This window comes from Crocuta crocuta, unplaced genomic scaffold (genome assembly GCF_008692635.1).
Source record: "Crocuta crocuta isolate KB4526 unplaced genomic scaffold, BGI_CrCroc_1.0 scaffold231, whole genome shotgun sequence".
Taxonomy (NCBI): domain Eukaryota; kingdom Metazoa; phylum Chordata; class Mammalia; order Carnivora; family Hyaenidae; genus Crocuta; species Crocuta crocuta.
The window spans coordinates 7,989,518-8,013,884 of NW_027528357.1; the positions used below are offsets into that span (position 1 = coordinate 7,989,518).

At 36.8% G+C, this 24,367-nt stretch overlaps 1 protein-coding gene across 2 annotated transcripts in view; it reads left to right on the plus strand.

Moving 5' to 3' along the window:
- Positions 1-24,367, plus strand: part of DSC3 (desmocollin 3) — a 50,668-nt gene that overhangs the window by 18,742 nt on the left and 7,559 nt on the right. For both annotated transcript variants that reach the window (XM_077753843.1, XM_077753844.1), the window contains exons 5-14: positions 720-875; positions 2,112-2,256; positions 5,369-5,535; positions 7,258-7,392; positions 7,778-7,963; positions 14,023-14,282; positions 14,393-14,535; positions 15,441-15,665; positions 17,856-18,080; positions 20,640-20,761. In XM_077753843.1, coding sequence (XP_077609969.1) covers positions 720-875; positions 2,112-2,256; positions 5,369-5,535; positions 7,258-7,392; positions 7,778-7,963; positions 14,023-14,282; positions 14,393-14,535; positions 15,441-15,665; positions 17,856-18,080; positions 20,640-20,761 — 1,764 coding nt within the window. The remainder of the gene's footprint in view (positions 1-719; positions 876-2,111; positions 2,257-5,368; positions 5,536-7,257; positions 7,393-7,777; positions 7,964-14,022; positions 14,283-14,392; positions 14,536-15,440; positions 15,666-17,855; positions 18,081-20,639; positions 20,762-24,367) is intronic.

A 24,367-nucleotide genomic window follows, 5' to 3' on the forward strand; every position in this document is an offset into this window, starting at 1 on the left:
TTTGTACTTTATGTCTCCTCTGCCAGGAAGAGTCTTCCTTGTTTATTCGCATTTGTCCTTCTTTTAATTTTTGCCAGTTCCCATTCCTGAGGAACATTCAAATTAGCTCTTCCTTTCACCAGTATATGAGAGTCCCTGTTGACCCAGCTCCTGCCAACAATGGGTATTATTGTTCTTTCCTCTCTGCCAAATCTCTAGATGGGAAGTTATGGTTTATTGTTTTTAATTAGATTTTCTTTGGTTACTCTTTATGTTGAACATTATTTTCATTATACTGAGCAGTTTAAAAAAATCTTTTGCCAAATGCTTCTGACTGTTTTGTGTGTTGATGAAGTGGTAAATGTGATTATTATTTTATCAAAGTGTCTTTAAAATAAAAAGATATATATCCGTAAGTCACATTAAAAAGATAGTATTTTATTTTATTTTATTTTATTTTTTTTATGTTTTATTTATTTCTAGGAGAGAGAGAGAGAGACAGCGTGAGCATGGGAGGGTCAGAGAGAGAGGGAGTCACAGACTGAAACAGGCTCCAGGCTCTGAGCTGGCAGTCAGCACAGAGCCCGATGCGGAGCTCGAACCCACGAACCGCGAGATCATGACCTAAGTGAAAGTCGGACGCTTAACCGACTAAGCCACCCAGGCGTCCCATAAAAAGATAGTATTTTAACAGATTTTTGATTTAAAATTTTTACATCTGTGTTTTTTTTCCCTCTTAGGTTCAATCTGATGCAGCACAGAACTATACCATCTTCTACTCAATAAGTGGGCATGGAGTTGACCAAGAACCTTTAAATTTGTTTTTCATAGAAAGAGACACTGGAAATCTGTATTGTACCCGACCTGTGGATCGTGAAGAATATGAAGTTTTTGATGTAAGAGTTTTATTGATATATATGACTTTAAATGATTGAACTGTGTTTCTTCTGATATTCTGTGGACTCTTTTCTGTCTTTCTGCATTCTCTTCTTAGAGTCAAAGAAATAGGTTGTGCAGTATTTTAAAATATTTGATTTGTTCTTTATCTTAACTTCTGTTAGGTAAGCCTAAAATGAAGCAAAGAGGTTTAGTTGTATTTGGATGTATATTTCTAGTATATTTCCACGAGTTGGTTTTGTTTATGAGGGACTTTCTCTTTCTGCTCATGCTACAATTTCCTCTCTCCAGGACGTGGGCACAGTTGATAAGAAGGGTCTTCTTCTCTTCTTATTCTTTTTTATTTTCTTTTATTTATTTTTTTGTTTTTCCTTCTTTCCACTTGTGTGATTCTCTGACCATTACTGGGAACTAGATAAGGAAGCAAAAGTGAGAGACCAAACCAAACAAGGTTAATAAGCCAGACTCCTGATATTGATGAGCTTACAGTCAATGGGGAATAACTCAGACAATTTTCAGTATTACTATGGTTATGTTCTCTGAGGTCACGTGGTCATCCCTGTGGTGCAGGGGGACCACATATGTTTCTCCATAGGAAAGAGGGATTCTCTTCCTAGAAGGAGGAAGAGATGCTGGTAAGCAAATGTGACTGATGTCCACCACATAACATTTCTTAACAAAATTTTTAACTCCGTGTTGTAATCACATGCTGAATAAAAATACATTCTACTTGACATTACATTGCCCTTTGATTTCTTAGCAATGCGGAAACTGGTAAATGCATTTTGTTAGAAAAACTCTATAAATATGTGATTTATGAAGTAAATAAAAGGGCTTTGTTAGTTACAGATGGAAAATCATGGTTTTATTTAGATGATGTAGTAGGATTTTCCCAATTGCAACGAGTTTAATTGTTGTCCCCAATATAACTTCCTGACTATTGAAAGAATAAGGACTATAATCTGAGTCTAATGGACAGAATTCTCGCTGACTTGGCTGTACTATGGAGTTTTATTCAAAGAGTAGCCATTTCTACCAAATACTGGATGCTCTTTACTGCACTTAAAGTGTTTTTCCTTTTGATGCTTTGATGATTGAAAGAGAACTGAATAGAAATTCTTAGTGGTTGGCTATCCAAAAGATTTGCAAAGAAGGTAGCAGATAAAGCATAGTGTTCCCTCTTGCTAGAATCTTGTGTTAATGGACTATTGATCTTGTTTTTTCCTGTTTCACAGTTGATTGCCTATGCCTCAACTGCAGACGGGTATTCAGCAGACATACCTCTTCCGCTGCCCATCAGAGTGGAGGATGAAAATGACAACCACCCTATTTTCACAGAAGCTATTTATAATTTTGAAGTTCCAGAAAGTAGCAGACTTGGTAAAATAACTTTTTAAAATTGAATTTTTTTGTGTGTGTGCTTTCTTTTACCATTTGTATTTTTTTCTTTTAGGAAATGTATGTGGATTTCCTTTGCTCTTACGTTTCTTGATGTTTATCTTGCTCCTAACTGTTTTTTTTCATCTACTTAAAAATGCTCTTTACATATTAAGGATAATAACCTATTGTCCCATTGTAAATATTTTCCCAGGGTATTATTGCTTTCCAATTTTATTAGTGCTACTTTTTGAGGTACAGAGGTTCAGGACTTCTATTTAGTTAAATCAATCCTTATTCTTTTCAGACTTTATAGTAAGAGAACTTCTAAAAGTAAAATGTATTATGCTAAATATGTTTGTGTACATTTTTTTGAGGTATTGGGTTTTTTATACTCAAGACCAGATTATCCTGAGGTGATATTGAACCGGTATATATTTACCAGAATACATTTAATCCTGTCACAGCCAAACAGAGTGTAACCTACAGAATATTACAGGAATCTGGTCTTGTCTCTATGATACCAATTAATTATAAAAGCAGGTAACAGTTATTTAAGTTTGGAATCATATTTAATTTATATACTTTATATCACTTTATCATTTTATGGGTTTATCATTATCCTCTCCTCCAAGAGAGGACATATAGGGTAGAATTACAATAAAATTAAAATTAATATTGATATTTTTATTAGGTTTTATTTCAGGAGGTGTTAAATGACATCTACTGAAAACACAATTTTTTAAAGCTCTTATCATCTTTTTTCTTAAAACTGCTACTTTACTACTTCCAATTTAGAATGAATCCAGGGATAACTTTAGAGAAACTTACATCACATGTTCTAAAACACTTGCTAAGACATGGAAAACCAGAGTGTTCAGGTTCGTTGGCCCCGATGTCTTCTGAGACTTGCAACATGGAAAGTAGCCATTCACAATAAAGTTGAAAGAGTGTGGACTCATTCATAAAGGATGACTTTGCTAACTTGCCTATTAAAGTTTCTAGTAGTTACTCAGATCTTCAGTACATTTTTATACCTGCTGTTTCCCTTTATATTTCACTTTGATAATTTGATGTCATAGATGTTAGCCTCTTTATTACTCATATGGTACAATTAAAAAAATAAAAATGGTTGGTTAGGAGTTTAAGAAACCTCGTTTTTGATTTGGGGTCTGTTATTAATTTACTGTGGGAAATGGTGGAAGTCCCTTTGAGTTCCCTGACCTGTAAAAGGCGTTAATTACATTAGATGACCTATAATATTTTTAGCTTTAGAGTGACTATGACTCTGGTTCAGTTTTTTTTCAAAGGGATTATTGATTTCAAAGTCTTTCTTGAGAATTTTGTTTTCTACGATAGTGACAGATGAGAATCAAGGGCAAGTACTTTGATGCCCAGATGAACCCAAGGTCCTTTAAGCAAATCACACAAGAAGGTTCGGACCAGTTTGGGCTGTGATACTCTGAAATACTGGATGTTCTTTGAGTTTGCATTAACTCACACACAGAATTTGGGACAGTGGGTGCTCAACTAATATTTAAGTATAGTGCTCATGAAAAGGGGTTTTGAAGTCAGGATTTTTGAGGATTTTCTGTGATAACTAAAACAGTTTTTTTTTTTTTTAACTTTTTTTAGTGTTTATTTTTAAGAGAGAGAGAGGGAGAAGGAAAGATAGAGTGCAAGCTGGGAGGGCAGAGAGGGAGGGAGACAGAATCAAAGCAGGGTTAAGGCTCTGATATGTCAGCACAGAGCCTGAGACAGGGCTCAAACGCACCAACCGTGAAATCATTACCTGAGCTGAAGTTGGATGCTTAACCGACTGACCCACACAGGCACCCCAGTAAAACAGTTTTTAATCCAGAGAATTAACAGTGTTTGTGTCCTGTCAGTAAAATTGCAGGAAGAAAATATTCTGCCTTAAAAAGGTTAGGAACTTTTTCTCTATGTAAACATAGATGAATAGCATTTGTTCTCTCATAATATGATAATTACTTCGTATCTTCATATTGATCCACTGCAAAGTTTTGTCATTATTTGTGAATATATAACTGGACATTCTCTAAAATGTTTATATATATGTGTATATATATGTATTTGTTTATTTACATACACACATACAAATTTTAAACACCTATTACAGTGAAAAATATTTGAAACTATTATTTTCTGGTATTAATTGGTTTTTATTTTCTTCAAATACAGTATTTCAGCAAACGTGTGTGTGTGTGTGTGTGTGTGTGTATGTGAATATGTGTGTGACTGTATATGTCTATGTATTTGTTCCTCAGACCAGCCCTACACACTGGGTATGGGCAAAGTGGATCTATGTATTACATTTTCATTGGCATTGGAACACTGACCTTACACTTGACAATACCACCTGTTTGTACTCGTTGATACATGTAATCCTTTACTTGAGCAATATTCTTACATTCCATACAGATGAGAAATATTAATAGCTCCAAATGAAGAAACAATTGACCTAAATTCTCTCCGAAGGGTGAATGGTTTGAAATCCCCTCCTGAGGATTAAGTGGGGCTGAGGGCTGTGCAGTTTGGATACTAAGTGGGTGAAAGCATAATGAAATATGTCAAAGACTAGCACAAAAAAGAAAAAATCCTGGAATGGAGACTAGAGTGTGAAAGGTCAAGTCTTGGCCACTTATACAGTTATACCCCAAGTCAGTCTCGATTTATCTATTAATCAGAAATTCAGTTAAAAATCTGATTTACTTAGGAAACACGATTTCTCTCTCCAGCTCAGTTTGGTATTGCAGTATGTGGGAATATGTGTTGAAATTATTCTTGATGGCCATTTACATAAGTTTTTAGTAATTTCTTATCAAACATTTTTAACTGTGAGAAAAGTAGAAGTATACCTTGTTACTAGAGCCTTATAGTGTTTTATGTTGTAAATTTGAAGTCCTCTTCATTGGTGCTATTGAAAGATGGAACACCTCTCGTAAGAAATCCATATAAAATTAGATTTCCGCTATCATTGCTAAAATTTGAAAGGCAACGATACTCCTAAATATGTTTTGCAGTTCTGGAAATTAAAGACTCTTTTCTTTTCTTTTCTTTCTTTTTTCTTTTCTTCTTTCGGTAAAACATGTAGGTACTACAGTGGGAGTGGTTTGTGCCACAGACAAAGATGAACCAGACACAATGCATACACGCCTGAAGTATAGCATTTTGGAGCAGACCCCGAAGTCTCCAGGGCTCTTCTCTGTGCATCCGAGGACAGGTGTCATCACCACAGTCGCTCATTATTTGGACAGAGAGGTAGCCTTCTACTCCTTAGAATATCATTTGGCTGGGGGCTTAGACCCCCTACTCCATTTACTGTAGTTTGCTCTCCCATGGACTTAGGAGTTTCTGTTTTCTTTTATTTCGGTGTAAGACAATAAAAATTCCCAGCCATGTTATGTTTTCTGTTTTAAATATTACTTCTATTTCCTTATGTAGGGAAAGCCATTGGAATAGAAAAACAGATCGATTGGTGTTTAGAAGGAGACACAGCCTGTAAGATACAGATTTGTAAGCACACCCAGGTTTGCTTTCCCTGACCAAAAAATGTCAACAAGGGGTGCCTGGGTGGCTCAGTGAGTTGAATATCATACTCTTGATCTCAGCTCAGGTCATGATCTCACAGGTTTGTGAGTCGGAGCCCGGCATTGGGCTCTGTGCTGATAGTGTGGAGTCTGCTTGGCATTCTGTCTCCCTCTCTCTTTGTCCTCACCCTGTTTTCTCTCTCTCTCTCAAAATAAATAAACTTAAATTAAGAAAAGTCAACAGGAATTTTCGGAGAACAGCCACAAAGTCTGTTGTGGGAATAACACGGAAATAAAGAAATGAACAAAGGAGATATAAAAACAAAACCAGTGCATTTAAAGGAAGAAGCAGCAGAGTATCCGAGAGTGGAGCCTATAGGAGGAGCATCTCAGGGTGAAAATGTTGGTTTCCAGAAAATGGAAAAAAGTAAAGAAACAAAACAAAACCGAAGGAGTGGCTAAAGAATAGTAAGAAGAGAAAGTTAGCAGAGAGGATTGTTCCACAAACTAATCAATTTTACCATCACCATCACACAACCAAGTGTCTTCTGTACATTTCTCCTCAGATTTCCCATAGGCACATAAAATTCAGTATGTGCCAGACACAACTCATTCTTTTGGGCCATTTTTGCTCACCCCACTAGAGTTCACTTCCTCAGAGAACAGGCTGTCCTTCTGCTTTTGCTACATTGGTTGATGATATACCCTCTGCTTATCCAAATAGGACACCTGAGCATCACTCTCAACTCTCTCCTTTCTCTTAAATTTTATATAGAATTTACCATCACATCCTACTAAATGCTAACTCCCAAGTAACTTTGCTGTCACCCTTACTCTCTGCCCTCATTGCCACTGCCTCAGATTTGGATCGTGTATCTTAGACTATTTCAGACTTTTTAACTGATTTCCTATTTTTTAAGTTTGCTTATTTTGAGAGAGACAGACAGACAGGCAGTGGGGGAGGGGCAGAGCAAGAGGGAGAGAGAGAGAATCCCAAGCAGGATCTGTGCTTTCAGTGGCTCAATCTCACAAACTGTGAGATCATGACCTGAGCTGAAACCAAGAGTCAGATGCTTAACTGACTCAGCCATGCAAATGCCTCTAACTGATTTCTTTGAATTTCTGCTCAGTTTACTGCAAATCATGCTGAATCTTTGAAAGAATATTCTTCCTGAAACTCAAATATTCTTATTTTGTGCTCCCCTTATGACTGTTGTAAAACTTTTCCCTATTACCTGCTAATTAAAATAGAAGTGTAAGTTCTTTGTATGACTCTTTGTAATTTAACCTCTGTCTACTTTTTCAACTTATCCCAATGCTTAAAGTATATACAAATAAGAAATCAGATAAAAGCATTGATACACATAAATGGAAGACTGCACAACCAAGGTTTCATTTATAAGTTGGAGCAAATGTTTTCAAACAAATAATTAAATTTTTGCTTTGTTTTCAGACTGTAGATAAGTACTCACTGATAATGAAAGTACAAGACATGGATGGTCAAGTATTTGGATTGATAAGTACATCAACTTGCATCATAACAATAAAAGATTCAAATGACAACGCACCCACTTTCAAACAAAATACTGTAAGCATAATATCAAAATCTGACTCTACTTGTTGTCATTTGTTATTTAATATAAATTAATAAAATATGTGTCATGCTTTGAAGAATGTATGTTTATTTTATGAATAAGATTAAAGTTTGAACAGCTGACATATAAATCTCCTTTATTAATTCATAGTAGTGTTTTATCTCCTTGTTAGAGACAAGTAACATTTGTCTTCATTTATAACGAATTTCTTTATTTCAAAGATAATCCTTAATGAAACAACAGTCTTTGTGATTCATGGCTTTAAAATAAACTAGGTAAAAATGATAACCAATACTTTTGGAGTGGAAGAAATATTTTACTTTCTTTGTAAAAGTTCTCTTTATAAAGTAAGTTTTTAATGAGCTTTTTCTGTTTCAGTATGAAGCATCAGTAGAGGAAAATGCATACAATGTGGAGATCTTACGAATATCTGTAGAAGATAAGGATTTAATTAACACTGCCAACTGGAGAGCCAATTTTACCATTTTGAAGGGCAATGAGAATGGACATTTCAAAATCAGCACAGACAGAGAAACTAATGAAGGTGTTTTGTATGTCGTAAAGGTACAGTAATAAAGAATACTTGACAATTTGGCAAGTTAGCAAGTTCTCTTCTAATGGTTTAATCAACTAAATAGTTTCAGATTAAAGAATCCACAAGATGGAATAGAGCTTCCTCTGTTTAGTGCAACTGTTCGTGTCAAATGCTGTCTTTCTTCCATAATTTTGTTGCCAGTCATTAGTCATCTAGCTTCTGCTTGAACATTCTCAGTTCTAAGGGTCTCCATTGGCAGCTTATTCTATATTTGGAAAGCTCTGATTCTCAGAAGTCCTTACTTCTACTGTCCCCTAATAATTCTCCTTGTATCCCATGTCTGGGCTCTGTCTCTAATGGTCTGGGTCCAATCTCTAATCCTATACAGAAGAAGTATAATTCTTTTGAAAAGGTTGCTATGTCCATTTGGAGCTTATTTTCTCTAGGATAAATATTCTTAAGTCCTTTAAATATTCCTTACATGATATAATTCAGAAACCCATAGTCTTCACTCATTCTCTTTCTGGAATATATGCCTGGTTGTATCTTATCCTTTATAGGTGATTTTGAGGGTGAAATATAGTGTTATATCAGACAGTATATATCTTTATTCTATATACTGTGGTTTTGGTCGCACTGTTTCATTCTTGGGTCCATGTTATGAGGGCAGAAAAGGCCCTATTTGGGAAGGACCCTTGGTTTTATATTTGTAACCCAGAACAAGAAAGAAAATTGTCCTATGATCAGGTAAAGGAGTCATCCATTGAATAAAGCAAATTTTCCTGCCAACAAAAATATGGTGGAAACTTTGATACATCAATATCTATTTGTAGTTACTTCCTCCTTAAAAATTTCCAGAGATTATGTAATAAACCTTGGCAAGTTCTATCCAGATGTGAATAGTCAAATTATATTTGTTCCAGATGACTTTCAACATCAAACTTCCCTCTATTTCAGTTTTCTATAATATGATCTGCTCAAATTGAATACTAAAAACAACCACTTAAGAAAAATGAAGCTTTATAATTGATAGTAGTAGGAAGGGAAATAAGCAGGTGGTACTGGTCATATTTTCTTTGTATTGGCCCAACTTAATCTGGTCTTCATTTGGACTCTCCAGAAAGCAGAACACAAGGCAAGGACCTCAGTGAAGGAAAATATTTAGGAAGGAGATCCTAGAAAGTCAGAGTAAAAATGGAAAATTAAGACCAGAAAGAACAAAAAGCCAATCAAGTCTGCATTATTGACTTAGTCACCTCTGGTGTTCAGTCATGCAATGAACCATGTAGAATGTACTTCAGAATTATCTTCTCAAAAACTGGTACCCGGGGCATTTGTCCATCAGCTCCCATTGTTGATACCCATGCATCACTGGTTGAAGGTTGCCTCCAGGGAATCTCAGCTCTCTGGCACTTCTGGGCATGGCTGTGCCTGCTCAAGAGAGGTCCCTGGGTTTGGAGCAAACTTTGAATCTGAAGAGCTGAATCTTGGTGTGCTTGAGATGTGAATCTATCAGTGTAAATGAGGGAGGTGTTCACCAGAGCTGCAGCTGAATCCAGGTCGCCTGAGGGTCTGTGGTGTGTAATTCTGTTGAAAACAGCTGCTATGCATCAGTTTCCAAAGCTGGATAAACAATTTGCCTCAAAATTGATGTGATTGGCAACAGATGTTTTGTAAAAGATTTCTCCTGGACACCTTCCTCTGCACACCCCTCACCCCTGCCTTGACTCCTTTCTAGAAATGAGTCAAAGGAATAGTTTGAGATCCGAGATAGGTAGATTATGCCAACTGCAGTAGCTCAAGTCAAAGACCCATCCTCAGATCTTCTGGAGTGCTCTGTATCTACTGCTTCATTAGAAGGCTACTCCTCATTTCTCTCTCCTTCAAGGCCATTATTAAAGACCCATTATTTAAAAAAAAAAAACTCAATATTTATCTTGGTTTGAGAGACAAAATTTAAGTAATTCTAGGAATTAAGTTTTTATTGAGTTTTTTTGACCAATACAAAATGAATTTTAGTAAACTTTAAAAAAAAAATCATAGTACGTCAACACATTCCATTTTTTTCATAGAGTGGATTTTTTTCCCCTCAAGAAGTGTTTATCACAGAGCCATTAAGAAAAATGTTTCCAAATATTTTCAGAAATAACAGCCTGTATCTTAGAATATTTCTTACTCCATGTGATTAATAAGTATCTGGTGAAACATTTTATTTCTGGTGAACAGCTTCTGGGTACCATCCCAGAATTCCTCAGGAGGGAGAGCAATTAGATGGTGATACTTTACTTTTTTGTCCCTGGTTCAGTTTAAGTTAATTCGAAGAATATAGAAAATCCATGCCCCGCCCCCTACAATAAAATTTATATACATTTAATCCCATTACTTTTAAACATAAGATAATTGTACTTATAATTATATCCTAGCTCTTATATCTAGGAAATTCTTTTAGAATTTTAAAAGTAGTCACCAAGTACTGCAAGGGAATGATACTAAGCATCTTATGTAGGTTATAACTAGTTGTCATATCCCCTTTAGGATACAATATTATTATCATCCCCATTTTATAATAAAAAAAAGATACCTATAGTTTTCTTTTTTTCACAATTTCTGTTTCCATATCAATATTAGGCTTGCTTTATAAAAATAATTTATTTTGCTTCTTTCCCTGTGTTTTGAAATTATAAAGTAAAAAAACTCCAAAAATACAGGATTCCAAAAAATTATTTTTAACCTTCATAACAACCCTGTAGTTGTTCCTATCATTCTTCCCATTTCCAGATGAAGAAGCTAAGTCAAAAGAAGTGAAGTCACTTGCCCCTGTTCATAGAGATAGAAGGTGATAGAGCCAGGATTCAAACTCAGACATTCCTGCTACAGAACCCTTCATCAGAGCTACTGTGCTGTTCTTCCTGTGGAGTACCCTTGGGTCATGTTCCCCTTATCCTCTCCTCTTTTCCACCCTTGGGTTACATGGCTTGATAAAATCATGACTTCAGTTGCACAAGGAGGTCTTCTCATTTTAGATCTTCAAAGCATTTCCACTTCTCTGAGTTTACTCTTTGAATTATCTCCTTCCTCTGTCATTATTAGCTCCTTTGGTAGCTTTGCCCTCTCTTTAAGCCATTCATCATATTCTCTAACATTTTGGTCAATAAAATTTTCATTTTCCATTATTTATCTTTCTTTCTATATTCTATGCAAACCCTTAGAAAATTTGAATTCATTACAGAGCTCCTTTGGTAACCACAGTGGTCTTTAAAAGTATCGTACGCTGGGGGAGCCTGGGTGCTCAGTCGGTTAAGTGTTCAACTCTTGACATTGGCTCAGGTCATGATCTCTTGGTCTGTGAGATCTGCAGGCTCTGCACTGCTGTCACGGAGCCTGCTTGGGATTCTCTCTCTCCCTTTCTCTCTGCACCTCCACCACTTGTTTTCTTTCTTTCTCAAAATAAGTAAATAAATATTTTAAAAGTTTAAAGTACCTTATCCTTTACCTTGCTAAAGATTTGTGTTCATATAATTAAGTTAAATATTTAAATACTTTCTAACGTTGACAAGGTATCTTCCATTTTAAAATCAAACACTGTATAACCAAGGTGTTTTGAAGACCATCTTTCTTTCACATAGGCTATGTACTTAATAATGGATAGGAATAAACTTTATTCATTCCTCTATACCAAAAAGAAATAATCGGTAAGTCAAGCCAAAGATTGCTCAAATATACGTCTTTTATCTGAACAAAGCTTCCAAATGTCTTGTTAGTTGGTGTCTCCTATTATTGTATTATATTTGGTTGTTAACAAAAAATACATCACTTTTTTCTTTTCGATTGGCTGTGTGACAGCCTCAGAGATTAACTGAAACCTAGGGTGTAAAGCCCTCGCTGTGGGCTTACAATGTTCAATGTTATTTTTACAAGAGTTGCACAGAGGACAAAACTTAGTACCAGAGCTTAAGAAACTTAACACAAAGTGACACAGCTAGGATGCAGTAGGACAGGATTTGAGTGTAGGTCTCTTTGGTATCAAGTACATGCCCTTAAGCACCATGTTCAATTGCTTTGCATACGATCTTGGAAATTAGCCTCTGTGTTATCTATAAAATATAAATAATACTTCTCTCTGCCTCCCTAGTAGCTATTCAATTATAATAATGAAAATGAAAACATGTGGTAAACTAGAGGATATTGTTATTCTATTTTTAGAAGTCTTACATGTTCTTGGGTCTCATGTTGTTAATTTTCCATATTGGAGAACTTTTCTGGAACTGTAGCCCATGATCTGATGCAGTCTTCAGCTCAATCCTGGTAATCTTTCCATCTCAGCATTTCCTTTCTATTTGAGCAGCAGCAGTTGCACATGGGTTTGATGAAGAAGATTCTGTACTTGGTCATTCTCAACACTGAGAGTCTGCCATAAAACAACACTTCATCTTCTAGGGAATTATTAGCATCTCAGTGCAGATATAGGATATTTTTGAACATTTTTTTAAATTAATGAAACAGGGTTACCTGGGTGACTCAGTGTCCAACTTTATTTAGCTCAGGTCATGATCTCACAGTTTGTGTGTTTGAGCCCCACATCAGGCTCACTGCTGCCAGCCTGTCAGTGCAGAGCCCACTTTGGATCCTCTGTCCTCTTCTCTCGGCCTTTCCTCCACTCACACCCCCTCCAGAATAAATAAATATAAAAAAAAAAATAAAATAAATTGATGAAACATTAAAGCTACTATGTAGTGGAAGAGAATTCCTGTTTTTTCATTAATCGCTGATTTCATCCTACTAGATTTCCAATCTTCAGAGTTTTAAGCCTCTAAACTAATATTCAGTGCAAACCTTGAAAAATTACATAGAGAACTTCTAAGGCTTTAGCAAGTGGTCCTGATCAAATAACTGCACCTCCTCCAGAGCGGCAGCTGTTTGCTGACTCCATCCACGCCTCATCGCCAACGAACGCTTTCATTCTCTGCATGATCATATCAACACATGTGATTTCTGAGAGAGTGTACATGTAATTTGTGAGAGAGTGTTCATTGGCAATAGATAAACATATTAATTCTTCCTCTTGACTCTCCATTTCCTAAAAATGAAAAAAGAGTTTCACACATATTTTGTGGATTCTAAGATTCAGACATTTTCTTGACTTCTTGGTGGACTCCTGCTGTTAGTATCTCAGCTTGATAATGGCTAGGTATGGGGAAAGGTTTAAAATAAAAATGTTACTCATCAATTTCTATTTTGTTCAGTGGTCAGCCAGTGATGGTTTTGATAAGCAGAAAGAGAATCAAAGAAAAAATACTTCAAATTTGCAGTACAATGTAAAATAGTGTTTTATGCATTTTGCTTGATTAGCTGTCTAAATATCAATTATAATCAAAGGATTCACTTAAATATTTTTAGAGGCTGGTGAACCGACTAAGCAGCACAGTGTAGCAGAGGGATTACAGTGTGGGGGTTAAGGAAACGGACACAGTTAATAGGAAGTAGTAAGTCAAGCAAAATTGCGTTCTCCTGGGGCGCCCGGGTGGCTTAGTCAGTTAAGCATCCGACTTTCGCTCAGGTCATGATCTCGCGGTTCGTGGGTTCGAGCCCCGTGTCGGGCTCTGTGCTGACTGCCAGCTCAGAGCCTGGAGCCTGTTTCAGAGTCTGTCACTCCCTCTCTCTCTGACCCTCCCCTGCTCATACTGTCTCTCTCTCTCTCTCCTAGAAATAAATAAAACATAAAAAAAAAATTGCGTTCTCCTGGAGTTAGATGCCCTTTAGGCTGGTCTGTTAGCACTCTAAAGCAGGGTCATAAAAACACTGTCATCTCTTTGCATTGTCTCAGGTTCAGAATAATTTTCCTTAGTAAGAATGAACTATAAAAGTATAACAGGAATTGTTTTTCCACAACTCCATAAAATTTTGGGCCACACTTGCTAAAGGTGTAGTGAAGAATCACCTCTCTCTTTAGAAAAGGGTAAAGTCCATATTGATTGAATGGGAACATAGAAATTATGCACCACTGTTCGTGTTTACAGAGGCTCACATGTTACTTGAAATACCCATGTATTTTACACTGATGCTGATATCCATGTGCTTTTTTAAAAAGCCGCTGAATTATGAAGAAAACCAACAAGTGATCCTGGAAATTGGAGCAAGCAATGAAGCTCCGTTTTCTCGAGATTTTACATTCAGAACAACAGCCATGAACAGAGCTGTGGTCACAGTTCACGTGAGGGATCAGGACGAAGGGCCTGAATGTAGCCCGGCAGCCCAGTATGTGCGGATTCAAGAAAACTCAGCAGTGGGGTCAAAGATCAATGGTTATAAGGCATATGACCCTGAAACGAGAAGTACCAGCGGCTTAAGGTATAAAGAAGTCTGTAACCATATACCAATAATGTATTTGTAATAATTGAGACTGTAACTTGTTTTAATACGTTCTATATTGGTGAAGACTTTTTATTTTATATTAATAGGTACAAAAAATTGCATGATCCTCAAGGATGGATCGCTATTAATGAGATGTCAGGGTCAATCACAACTTCCAAAATCCTGGACCGGGAGGCCATGACTCCCAGAAATGATTTATATAATATTACAGTCCTGGCAATAGACCAAGGTAAAAAAAAGGGGGGGGGTTAAAAATTTTTAATATGATATCTTATTATGGTATCTTGGACAATAAACTGAAATTCTATTGTGCAGAATTTTTGTGATAAGTATTTTTGAATTGTCAAGACATTACTTTGAAGTCTGTTCCTATTTCTCTTAATCATTTAACATGGTGAACCTTCAGGGCAACAAGAAGCCATGTCTTATTTATCTTTATATCCTCAGCTTGGTGAGACCTCAAATGTTTGTAGATCTCTATGTTGGAGGGCAAAGAGGAAATGTAAGTCTAGAATCAGATGAAATGATCTCACCAGAATCTTCTAGATCTCTTTATGCCACTTTAAATCGAATCTTTGAGTAACTCAGCTGATTATTAGGTCAGAGCGACCCTTTCCTTGACTTCTGTTGCTTAAAACAACTCAGAGTTTCTTAACCCTGGCTTCATAATATAATAACTTGGGGGACTTAAAACATCATTTTTGTAGACATGACTTAGATGAAGTGAATCAGAATATTTGGGGAACCCAAGCATCATATATTTTCAAAATCTTGCTAAGTGGCTTGAATGTGTATCAAGATTAGAATAACTTTTTGTAGCCTTTCTGCTGCTTGTTAACATCTGCACCAGAGGGAACCCCCAAGAATACAGAGTTCACACATTGATTGTTCTTGTTTGTTAGTGATCCTGGCGAAAAGTTTATTGGCAGTTGTATCTGATATTATCAATCGTGGTACTCCTCTCAGATGATCTACAGGTTTCATTTATTCTTCTACATTCTTATTTACCATTTTCTCTAATATCAGCTTATTTGAGAAAACATATATCACATATAGAATGTAGTTAATTTGTTTCATTCAGAAACTGTAAAAGAACACATAAAACTACACTAAACCTTTTTTCTTTCTTCCTAGATGGTAGATCATGTACTGGAACACTTGTGGTTAACATTGAAGATATAAATGATAACCCCCCAGAAATACTTCAAAGTTATATAACAATTTGCAAACCAAAGATGAGATATACTGACATTTCAGCTGTCGATCCTGATGAACCTATCCACGGCGCTCCATTTTATTTCAGCTTGGCAAACACTTCTCCAGAAACGAACAGAATGTGGACCCTCACCAAAGTTAATGGTATCTAACAAAAAGTAATGATTTATATGCTCTAAAATAACTGAGGGTGGATTTCCTTGTTTACTATAATGTCCTCATTAATGCATTTTTGAAGATGAATTCAGCTTTTTACAAATATTATGATGGGGTCTGTTATATATTGTATATAAAATGAAATCATCATTTTTATGAAGGCAAAATTTACATTTACAACAAAGAGAAAAAAAGATTTGCTAAAAATATTGGGCAGCTTATCATGAAGATGAATTGTTTCTGATGTGTTTTTAAAGTGACTCCAGGGAGGTGAAGAGAGAACGGAGATGGAGAGTTTAAATTTTAGTGAAAGCAAACTCTGGAAATGAGGAATGTGGGTATATGAGGCAAGAAGTCTCTGGTATTCTTGAAGGAAGCATGGTGGGCTGTGGATGGAGATGTTGGATTGGAAGTGTCAGGACAGCCTCTTATGATAGTGGTTTCTGGGGGGGTGTAGTTCTATATTTCAGTCACCATTCACTGCTGTTTTCTTACTATACATGCTCTTCCATGCAACTAGGCCTTTGTGTATGCTGTGCCTTCTGCCTAGAACACTGCCCTTCCCATTTCATAGCTTGATATTAATTCACGAGATACTTATGGAGCACCTATCGTCTACCATGCACTGGTCTGACCCTGGCAATATATGTAGAAATTAATAAGACAGATATGACTGCAGTTCAGATGCTCACATCTATGAAGTCTTTCTTGAAGTAGGAGTAGCACCATGACCTTTTCTACCTTTATTATAGCTCCTCTCATGTTGTGTTATTACCTGTTTCCCTTTCTCCTCCAATTCGTGAGTTTCTCAGGATATTTGTGGTTCATTTGTATATTGCCAGCACCTAGCTCAGTGTCTTGTAGATACTAACTGCTTAATAAGTGTTTGCTTAATAAATCATTGGTGAATAAATATGCACAAGGAAGGAAAATGCTAGGGGAATAAGTAAATCAGTGTTAGAGTTTAGGTTTTAGCAGGAAAGCCCTGAGATTGGGTGGGAGGGCTGATGGATTCTGGTGGTGAAGGGCCTTATGTAGTAGGCTGAGGAGACCGACTTTGGTACAGTCAGTGACAGCAGGAATTCACTGGGAGTGTGCCAGTAAGGAATCCTGTGCCCAGATTTATGTCTTAACAAGGTGACATTGGTGACAGTACAGTTTGAAGAGGGCAGGATTGAGTGACAAGGACAGCAGAGGTGACTATGGTGCAGCTTGTGGTCTTGAGGGAGGAGAGGATTTGGAGGATTTTACCTTAGCCACAGTAGAGCCTGGGAGGGTTCCACCTAAACCTTAGCAGTAATTCACATTCCTCTGGGGAGCTCTGCATTTGAGGTACAACCAGAAATCTTTGAAGTTCTTAACAGCTGTAATAGTGCATTGCAGATGACTTCCAGAATGTGCATGGTGCTACTTCATCATTTCACTTATTGTAAAACTCAGAAGGTTGTGATTGACGTTGAAAATGCATGGAGCTTTTGATCAGTTCATTATAAAGTCATTGCAGTAGGTAATCAAGACTATTGGGGAAATATCATAGTTGATAAAAATGTATTGTTATGACACAGATACATCTGTTTTTTTTGTAAGCTTTATAGCCGCCTAAGTGGCATTAACTAGCTTTGAGGTATTGAGATTACTTCTAGAGGGAAGGCAAAATAACAAAGGGTTTGTTGTACTTTGAAAAATTACTTTATACGTAAAGATAATGGACAAGTACCAGAAAATAAATGGGTAAGAGAATATCAAATAAGGACATGCTTTGTGTGTAACAATTGTTGTTAATTCTTTATAAGTACCATAAACTGGTACTGTAGAAAAATGCTTGAAGTGTATGTCAAGGACCAATCTAGCATCATTGGTTTGTAAATAAGGAAATAGATACGTAACATTATATACTGCAGAAATGCTACTGGGTCACTCCAATGCCAAGTTAATTCTTTACACCTCTCTTGTAGAAAATTACAGTGGACAACACATACATGGTAATATTAGTGCTGAAAAGGCAGCACTAATAATAGAATAGAAGATAGAATAATAGGAGATAGCTGTCCATTTTTATTCATTTTCATGTGACATGTGGTTCCTTGAGAATAACATGTTTAGAAACAAGTGTGATGAAACCAATGTGAAGGGAGAAGTAAATGCCATTAAAAATATAATTCTTTCATTTTCTTTCAGATACAGCTGCCCGTCTTTCATATCAGAAAAATGCTGAGTTTCAGGAATACAGTGTTCCTATTACTGTAAAAGATAGGGAAGGTCAATCTGCAACAAAGACCTTGAGAATTAATCTGTGTGATTGCACTCACCCGAGTCAGTGTCTGGCAACCCGAAGGAGTGCAGGAGTCAGACTCGGAAAATGGGCGATCTTGGCCATACTGCTGGGCATAGCGTTACTGTTTTGTAAGTCCTTTTACTGACTTAAAGTTAAAATATATCACAAATGTATGAGTGCAGAAAAAGGTCTTTAAAAAGTAATCTCGTCCAACCATCCAGCTGGAGTGAGTCTTCTTTACAAACTGCTTTCATGTTATTATCTGATTTCTGATGGAATATTTTTGGGGAGAAGGAACAAGATCCTTTTTGTGATACAAAACTTCACATTTGGACAGGGCTGCTTAGAATTCCTTAGATTGTTCCAAATCTGGCAACATATAGTTTCCATTTCTTCGTCCTGGTTCTACCCCTTTTAGGGCTAAATCAACCATCTAAAACTTCCGCCATATGAAAGTCCACTATAAGCCACTGTGATTTTTGTGTCATCATTCAGCCACGGACTTGGAGCAATTACTCGCATCACAGCAATATCTCTTCTTGGGTGTATCTTGCCGGTGTTGATTTTTTTTTAACCCCTTCCTTACCAGTGTGTCATTCCCATTGCCACCGTATTTTGTCCTCTTTTTATTTCCATCCCACCTTCCAGCCTAGATTAGCTGTTGTTCCTTTGGTCTGTGATAGGACTAGTGGTTAAGAGCCAGACTCCGGCACCAAACTATCAGGGTTTGTAACCCAGCTCTATCATTTGCAAGTCATGAGACCTGAGGCCAGTCTTAACTGTGCTTTAGTTCCCTCACCTGTGAAAGGGGGTAATTGTAGTAGTAGCCTCCTTTACGGGGCAGCACAGAGAGTTAATTGGGTTAACCCATGTGAAAAGCTTCAAACAGTACAGTGCTTATTATTTTCCAACAACTCAACAAAATAAATAGACATCAAACACCTACTATATTCCAGAAACTGTCTAGGTGCTTGGGAGTCATCAGTGAACAAAACAGACAAAACCGAACGCGAACAGTGTACCTTGTGACAGTAAACTAATAAATAAGTGAAATACTGTAGAAGAAAAATAGAGCAAATAATAAGGAGTCGTAGTGCTGTGGAGCGTGTGTGGGTGTCAGGGGGGGGCTGGGTGTTAGTGCTAGTGACTCCGGTTTTCAGTGGATGGTGTGGCAGCCCTCACAAGGTGTTCTTCAGTGATTTAGGGAAAAGGTTAAAGAGTCAGCTAAGTACAGTACTTGGGAGAAAGGTTTTTCAGTCAGAGCTCAGCACAAAGGTCCTTAGGTGAGAGGGTGTCTGGAGAAGTCAAGGCATGACCGGGACACTGGTGTGGCTGGAGTGGAGTGGATCAAGAGAGCAGGGTAGGACATGGAACCAGAAACTTTAATAAGGGTCCACATGAAGTAGGCAGAGATTGGTGCCCTTCTTCTGTAAAGGGCTAGATAGTATATGTTTTACATTTTGCAGGCCATATGGTTTCACTTATTACCAGGGAAATCTACCCTTCTAGTAGGAAAAGAGCCCTAGAAAGTATTTAAATGATGCGCATGGCTGGGTTCCAAAAGAACTTTATTTATGGATGCTAAAATTTGACTTTCATATAATCTTCACATGTAATGAACTATTATTCTTTTGATTTTTAAAACGCATTTAAAAATGTAAAAACCATAGTTCATGGGCCATACAAAAACAGGTGGTCATACAAAAAATTCATGGGAAGGGATTTGGGGCTGCAGTTTGGCCATTCTTGGTAAAGGGCTTGTAGAACATTGTAAGGACCTGTTATTATGATTACTGTTAATTTTATTATCACATATTTCAGAATGAGAATTCTGAGTAGACCAAATACAGAGTAGTTTTAATTAAAATACTTGGAGATAAGATGAGAGTTTGTCCATCCTTGGTAGAGGGACTTGTAGAACATTGTAAGGAATTGTTATTATTAACTGTTATTATTATTAAAGTTAATTTTATTGTCACACATTTCAACCTCCCACAGGTATGATGTAGAATGAAAATTCTGAGTAGAATGTTACTCCATAAAAATACGGAGTAGTTTTAATTAAGATACTTGGAGATAAGATATTCTAGGAAAAAGTCTGTCATGTTTTTCATATAGGCAAGCCATCCTTTTGGGAATGAATAAATCTTTTAAAGTCTTTGTCTTAAATACATGTCATTGAGTTTTTTGAAAATTTACTATTTGATCCTCGATTGTGAATAGTTTAACATGCATGATAGATAGAATTCAAACTCTTAAAAAGAGCTATTATCAAAATATACAAGAACTTAATGGGGCTTCTGGGTGGCTCAGTCAATTATCTGACACTTGGTTTAGGCTCAGGTCACAATATCACGATTTCATGAGTTTGAGCCTCGCATTGGGGCCTAGTTGGGATCTCTCTCTCTTTCTTTCTCTCTGCCTCTCTCTTTCCCCCCTTCTCACTTGTGCTGTCTCTGTGTGTCTCAAAAGAAATAAACTTAAATATACATATATATATGTACATATAATGAATTCACATTTTAAAATCCAAGCTAAATCATGGCCTATTCATTTAGAAAGGCCAAGGTATCATGGGACCCTGCTTAGTGGCTCTGTTTTCCTCCAGTCCACCTGCAGTAATAAAAAAGTGAAAGATTAGTATTTTATTCTATGTATGTTAAACTTTTTTTTTTTTTTTAATGTAGCTGTATTGCTAACTTTGGTATGTGGAGTTGTTGGTGCCAAAAAAAGAAAAGGTTTTCCTGAAGATTTAGCACAGCAAAACTTAATCATATCAAACACAGAAGCACCTGGAGATGATAAGGTGGTAAGTAGGTTTTTTAAATGAGTATCTCTGAATATCTCCCATAATTTTTTTTTACTGATTCTCATGAAGTTATTTTGAAACTTAGTAGTGAAGTTATATTTTTAATTTGGTCAGATTTTGTAGGCTTAAGTATTTTATCTGCCGATATTCAGATATTTATGTAGTGGCATTTATTAGATTTCTTAAAACATGTGTTATTTTAATTATCAGTTTTCCACTCTCTAATGTTATGATTCAAAACTTACTTTCTGATGTGGATTTATTATAATAGGAGTCTTTTAGGGTGTCTCTACAATGTTCATTCCCAGATATCATTTGTTTATCTAACTCTTTGACCATTTATAATAGGGAAAAAAAAATTACTAAAAGTTCTCAAGATTAATTAAGAAAATACCAAAGAGGATATATTTTTTTATATGGGGAGGGTAGATTACTTGGAAAATTATTGCCACTCTCTTTCCTTGTGTATTTCTTGGGGCTGCTGAGGTGCTTGGTACTAGGCTTCTTGTTTGGGGGGATGTATATTTAAAGAGTTCTTACGAGGCATAGTTTTCCCTCAAAAAGATCTCAATGTAATTATAAGTAGTTGAATCTACTTTTATGGGAAAAATAAGTAGGAACATTCCAGTAAACCATTAGCTCCACTCTGACCAAGCACTGGTGTAGTTCAAAGATACTTTTAATACATAAGTGCATTTGTGTTGTCTGGGTCAACCTGAGGGTCCTAGTGAAAGAGGTGCAGATGACTCTGTAACTTAAAGAATAAGAAGGGTTTGAAAGTGGAGAGATTGTGGGAATAGTTAATGAGGAACAAAACAGCCTTAAGAATAGAAAAGGAGAGGCACTGGGGTGGTTCAGTCAGTTGGGCGTCCAAATCTTGATTTTGACTTAGGTCACGATCTTGCAGTAAATGAGCTCGAGCTCCGCATTGGGCTCTGTATAGCGTCCAGAACTTGCTTGAAATTCTCTGTCTCCCCCTCTTTCTACCCTTTCCTCAGTCACTCTCTCTCTATCTCTCTCTCTCTCAAAGTAAATAAATGTGAAAAAATTTAACAACAGAATGAAAAGGGGGATGACAAAGTTTAGGGATTATTCAACAAATAGTAAGGAAGTTGTTTTGAAATGGAAGAAATGGTATTTTGGAATAGAAGCTTGAGATGTAAGTTACAGTTTTGGGGGACAGGATGTAAGAGAGGAGTAGGATTTGGGGCTTGTTCTCTTGGAAAGGAAGAGCCAGTGAAGGTTTTCCTGCACAGATGCGGCACAGCGGGAACAGCTTGGTGCTGAGTCAGTGGAGTGATCAGTGAGAACAGGAAGACATTAACGAGGGGAAGAAAAAGGATTAGAATCTTCTGATAGTTTAAGCAGGAGATAACTCTGGTAGGATAATAGTAAGTGGAAAATTAAAATAGGAATAATCGATATTTTAAATACATAAATGATGGATTCTTAACTTTTGAGTAACAGAATAAAAAGTGAATCCAAAGTGACAGAGGCCATAGCCAGGGACAGTGACTTCATATCAAGCCTTTGATATATCAAAGGTGCCTTTCTTATTGACTTTCTCTCTTTAACCTTCTCCCACCATCATCAAAATCATAGCCCACCTGTGCTTGACATGCCTCCATGTGGAGCCCTGTAATTATTTCTCCATTCAGAAAATACATTCAGTCCCTTGAAAGTCCTTGGCTCATAGTAAGATCTTATTTTATGTCTGAAAATGGAATGATTGAGATGTTCTTCATGTTTGATTTTTGCCATTTGATGCTAGAGCTGATGGCATTAATTGGCCGCTTCACCATAACATACTGAAACCTATTTACCTGTTCTCTGTTAGGAGCACTTCTCAAAAGGACCCAGAATTATTCATTTATACCAGAACATAATTTCAGACACATTTTTACAAAATGTAGCAAAACTTCGTAGTGAGTGTATAAGCTCATTTTAGTACAAGTAAAGATGATGACTTTAGTTTTAGAGCTAAGTTTAAGTCAGAGGCATTTCAGATGGGGTTAGGAGCTGGTTGAAGAGTCAGGACTGTAAAAGCTAACAGAAATCATTGACATGGAAAAGGAGTTGTTGATACCATGTGAGAAAAAGCTTTGGGCAGGGCACATGGAGATGGTCAGGAAGGAACAGAGAAGAGAGAGAATGTGAAACATAGCACTGTGGACTCAGCACTGGTTTTAGTTTATTTTCAGGTCTCCTGGTATTAGCTTGCATGATCTCTGAACACATATTTATAATGACAAAAATTATACCATCAAGGAGATTTGATAATCAGAATTTTTTTAAAATACAATTTCAAGGTAGCAGCAACCTAAGCAAAAAATGTAGGGTAGCAGTGCCACCAAATGGCTACTTTTTAGTTCTCTTTTCTGGTATAATTTTCTAAGGCAATGAGATACTATGCATGACATTTATAGATACATTTCAGACTCTGAAATATCTGAAACTCCAAATCATCTGAACTTGAAAGTCTTCCAGTTTAGAGACTCTGCATATTCAATAGAAGAGAAACAGATTGGCAAGAAGGTGGTACAATGGAGTCTGATTTTGATGGAGGTCTTGTCTGAAAGTAATGGGTTATAATTAGAACTGACACGCTGAGGTTGCTGCTATAACTCAACTTCTTACCCATGGCCCAGACTTCCATATGAGGCTCCAGCATTAAGTTACTGGTGAATCAAGTCCTTTTCATCTTCAAACATCCCCTCAACTCTGTTTGCTCTAGTTCCCTCCTTATCTCTTCTTTGAAACTGAACTTTCTGAGAGATTTATACTGGATTTCTCCATGACATTACTTCCTGTTCATTCAGCACTTCATGGAAATTCTTTTGACACAGATCACCAGTGGCCATTCTTTTACTTGAATCTAAGAGGTGATTATTTTACTTAGAACAGTTCTTAAACTACTTTGATGTTTTTGCCTGACCATGATCCTCTCTGCGTGGTTTCAGAGTTTGTCTTTTGGATTCCTCCATTCTCTCTGCTATTTCAGATCTTCTAATTCCTTTACCCACCCCTTAAAACATTTTTTCTTGTGGTTCTGTTATTAGCCTTCTTATTTATTTATTTATTTATTTAATTTATTTTTGGTATAGAGAGAAACAGAGCATGAGCAGGGGAGAGTCAGAGAGAGAGGGAGACACACAATCTGAGCAGGCTCTAGGCTCTGAGCTGTCAGCACAGAGCCTGATATAGGGCTCGAACTCACTGTGAGATCATGACCTGAGCCGAAGTCATGTTGCTTAACTGACTGAGCCACCCAGGTGACCCTGTTATTAGCCTTCTTTTTGTTTAGTCTGCCATTTTTCCTGGGTGTTATAATTTATCCCTGTGGCTTCAACTAGCATCTATATGGTGGTGACTTCTGGAATTGTAGCGCCACCTCAGCTCCCCAACCTGAGCTCCAGACCCCCATATTCATATACGCATTGTGGACATCCAAAGGTTTCTTAAACTTACCATGCTCCAAATTGTATTGTTCCCCCTCTTCTTACCCACAAGCACATCTTTCACCCCTGCTTCAGGGAATTATACCATCTATAGTTGCATAGCAGAGCCACTTTGAGCCATCATTGCTTCTTCTTTGGCTTAGATCCT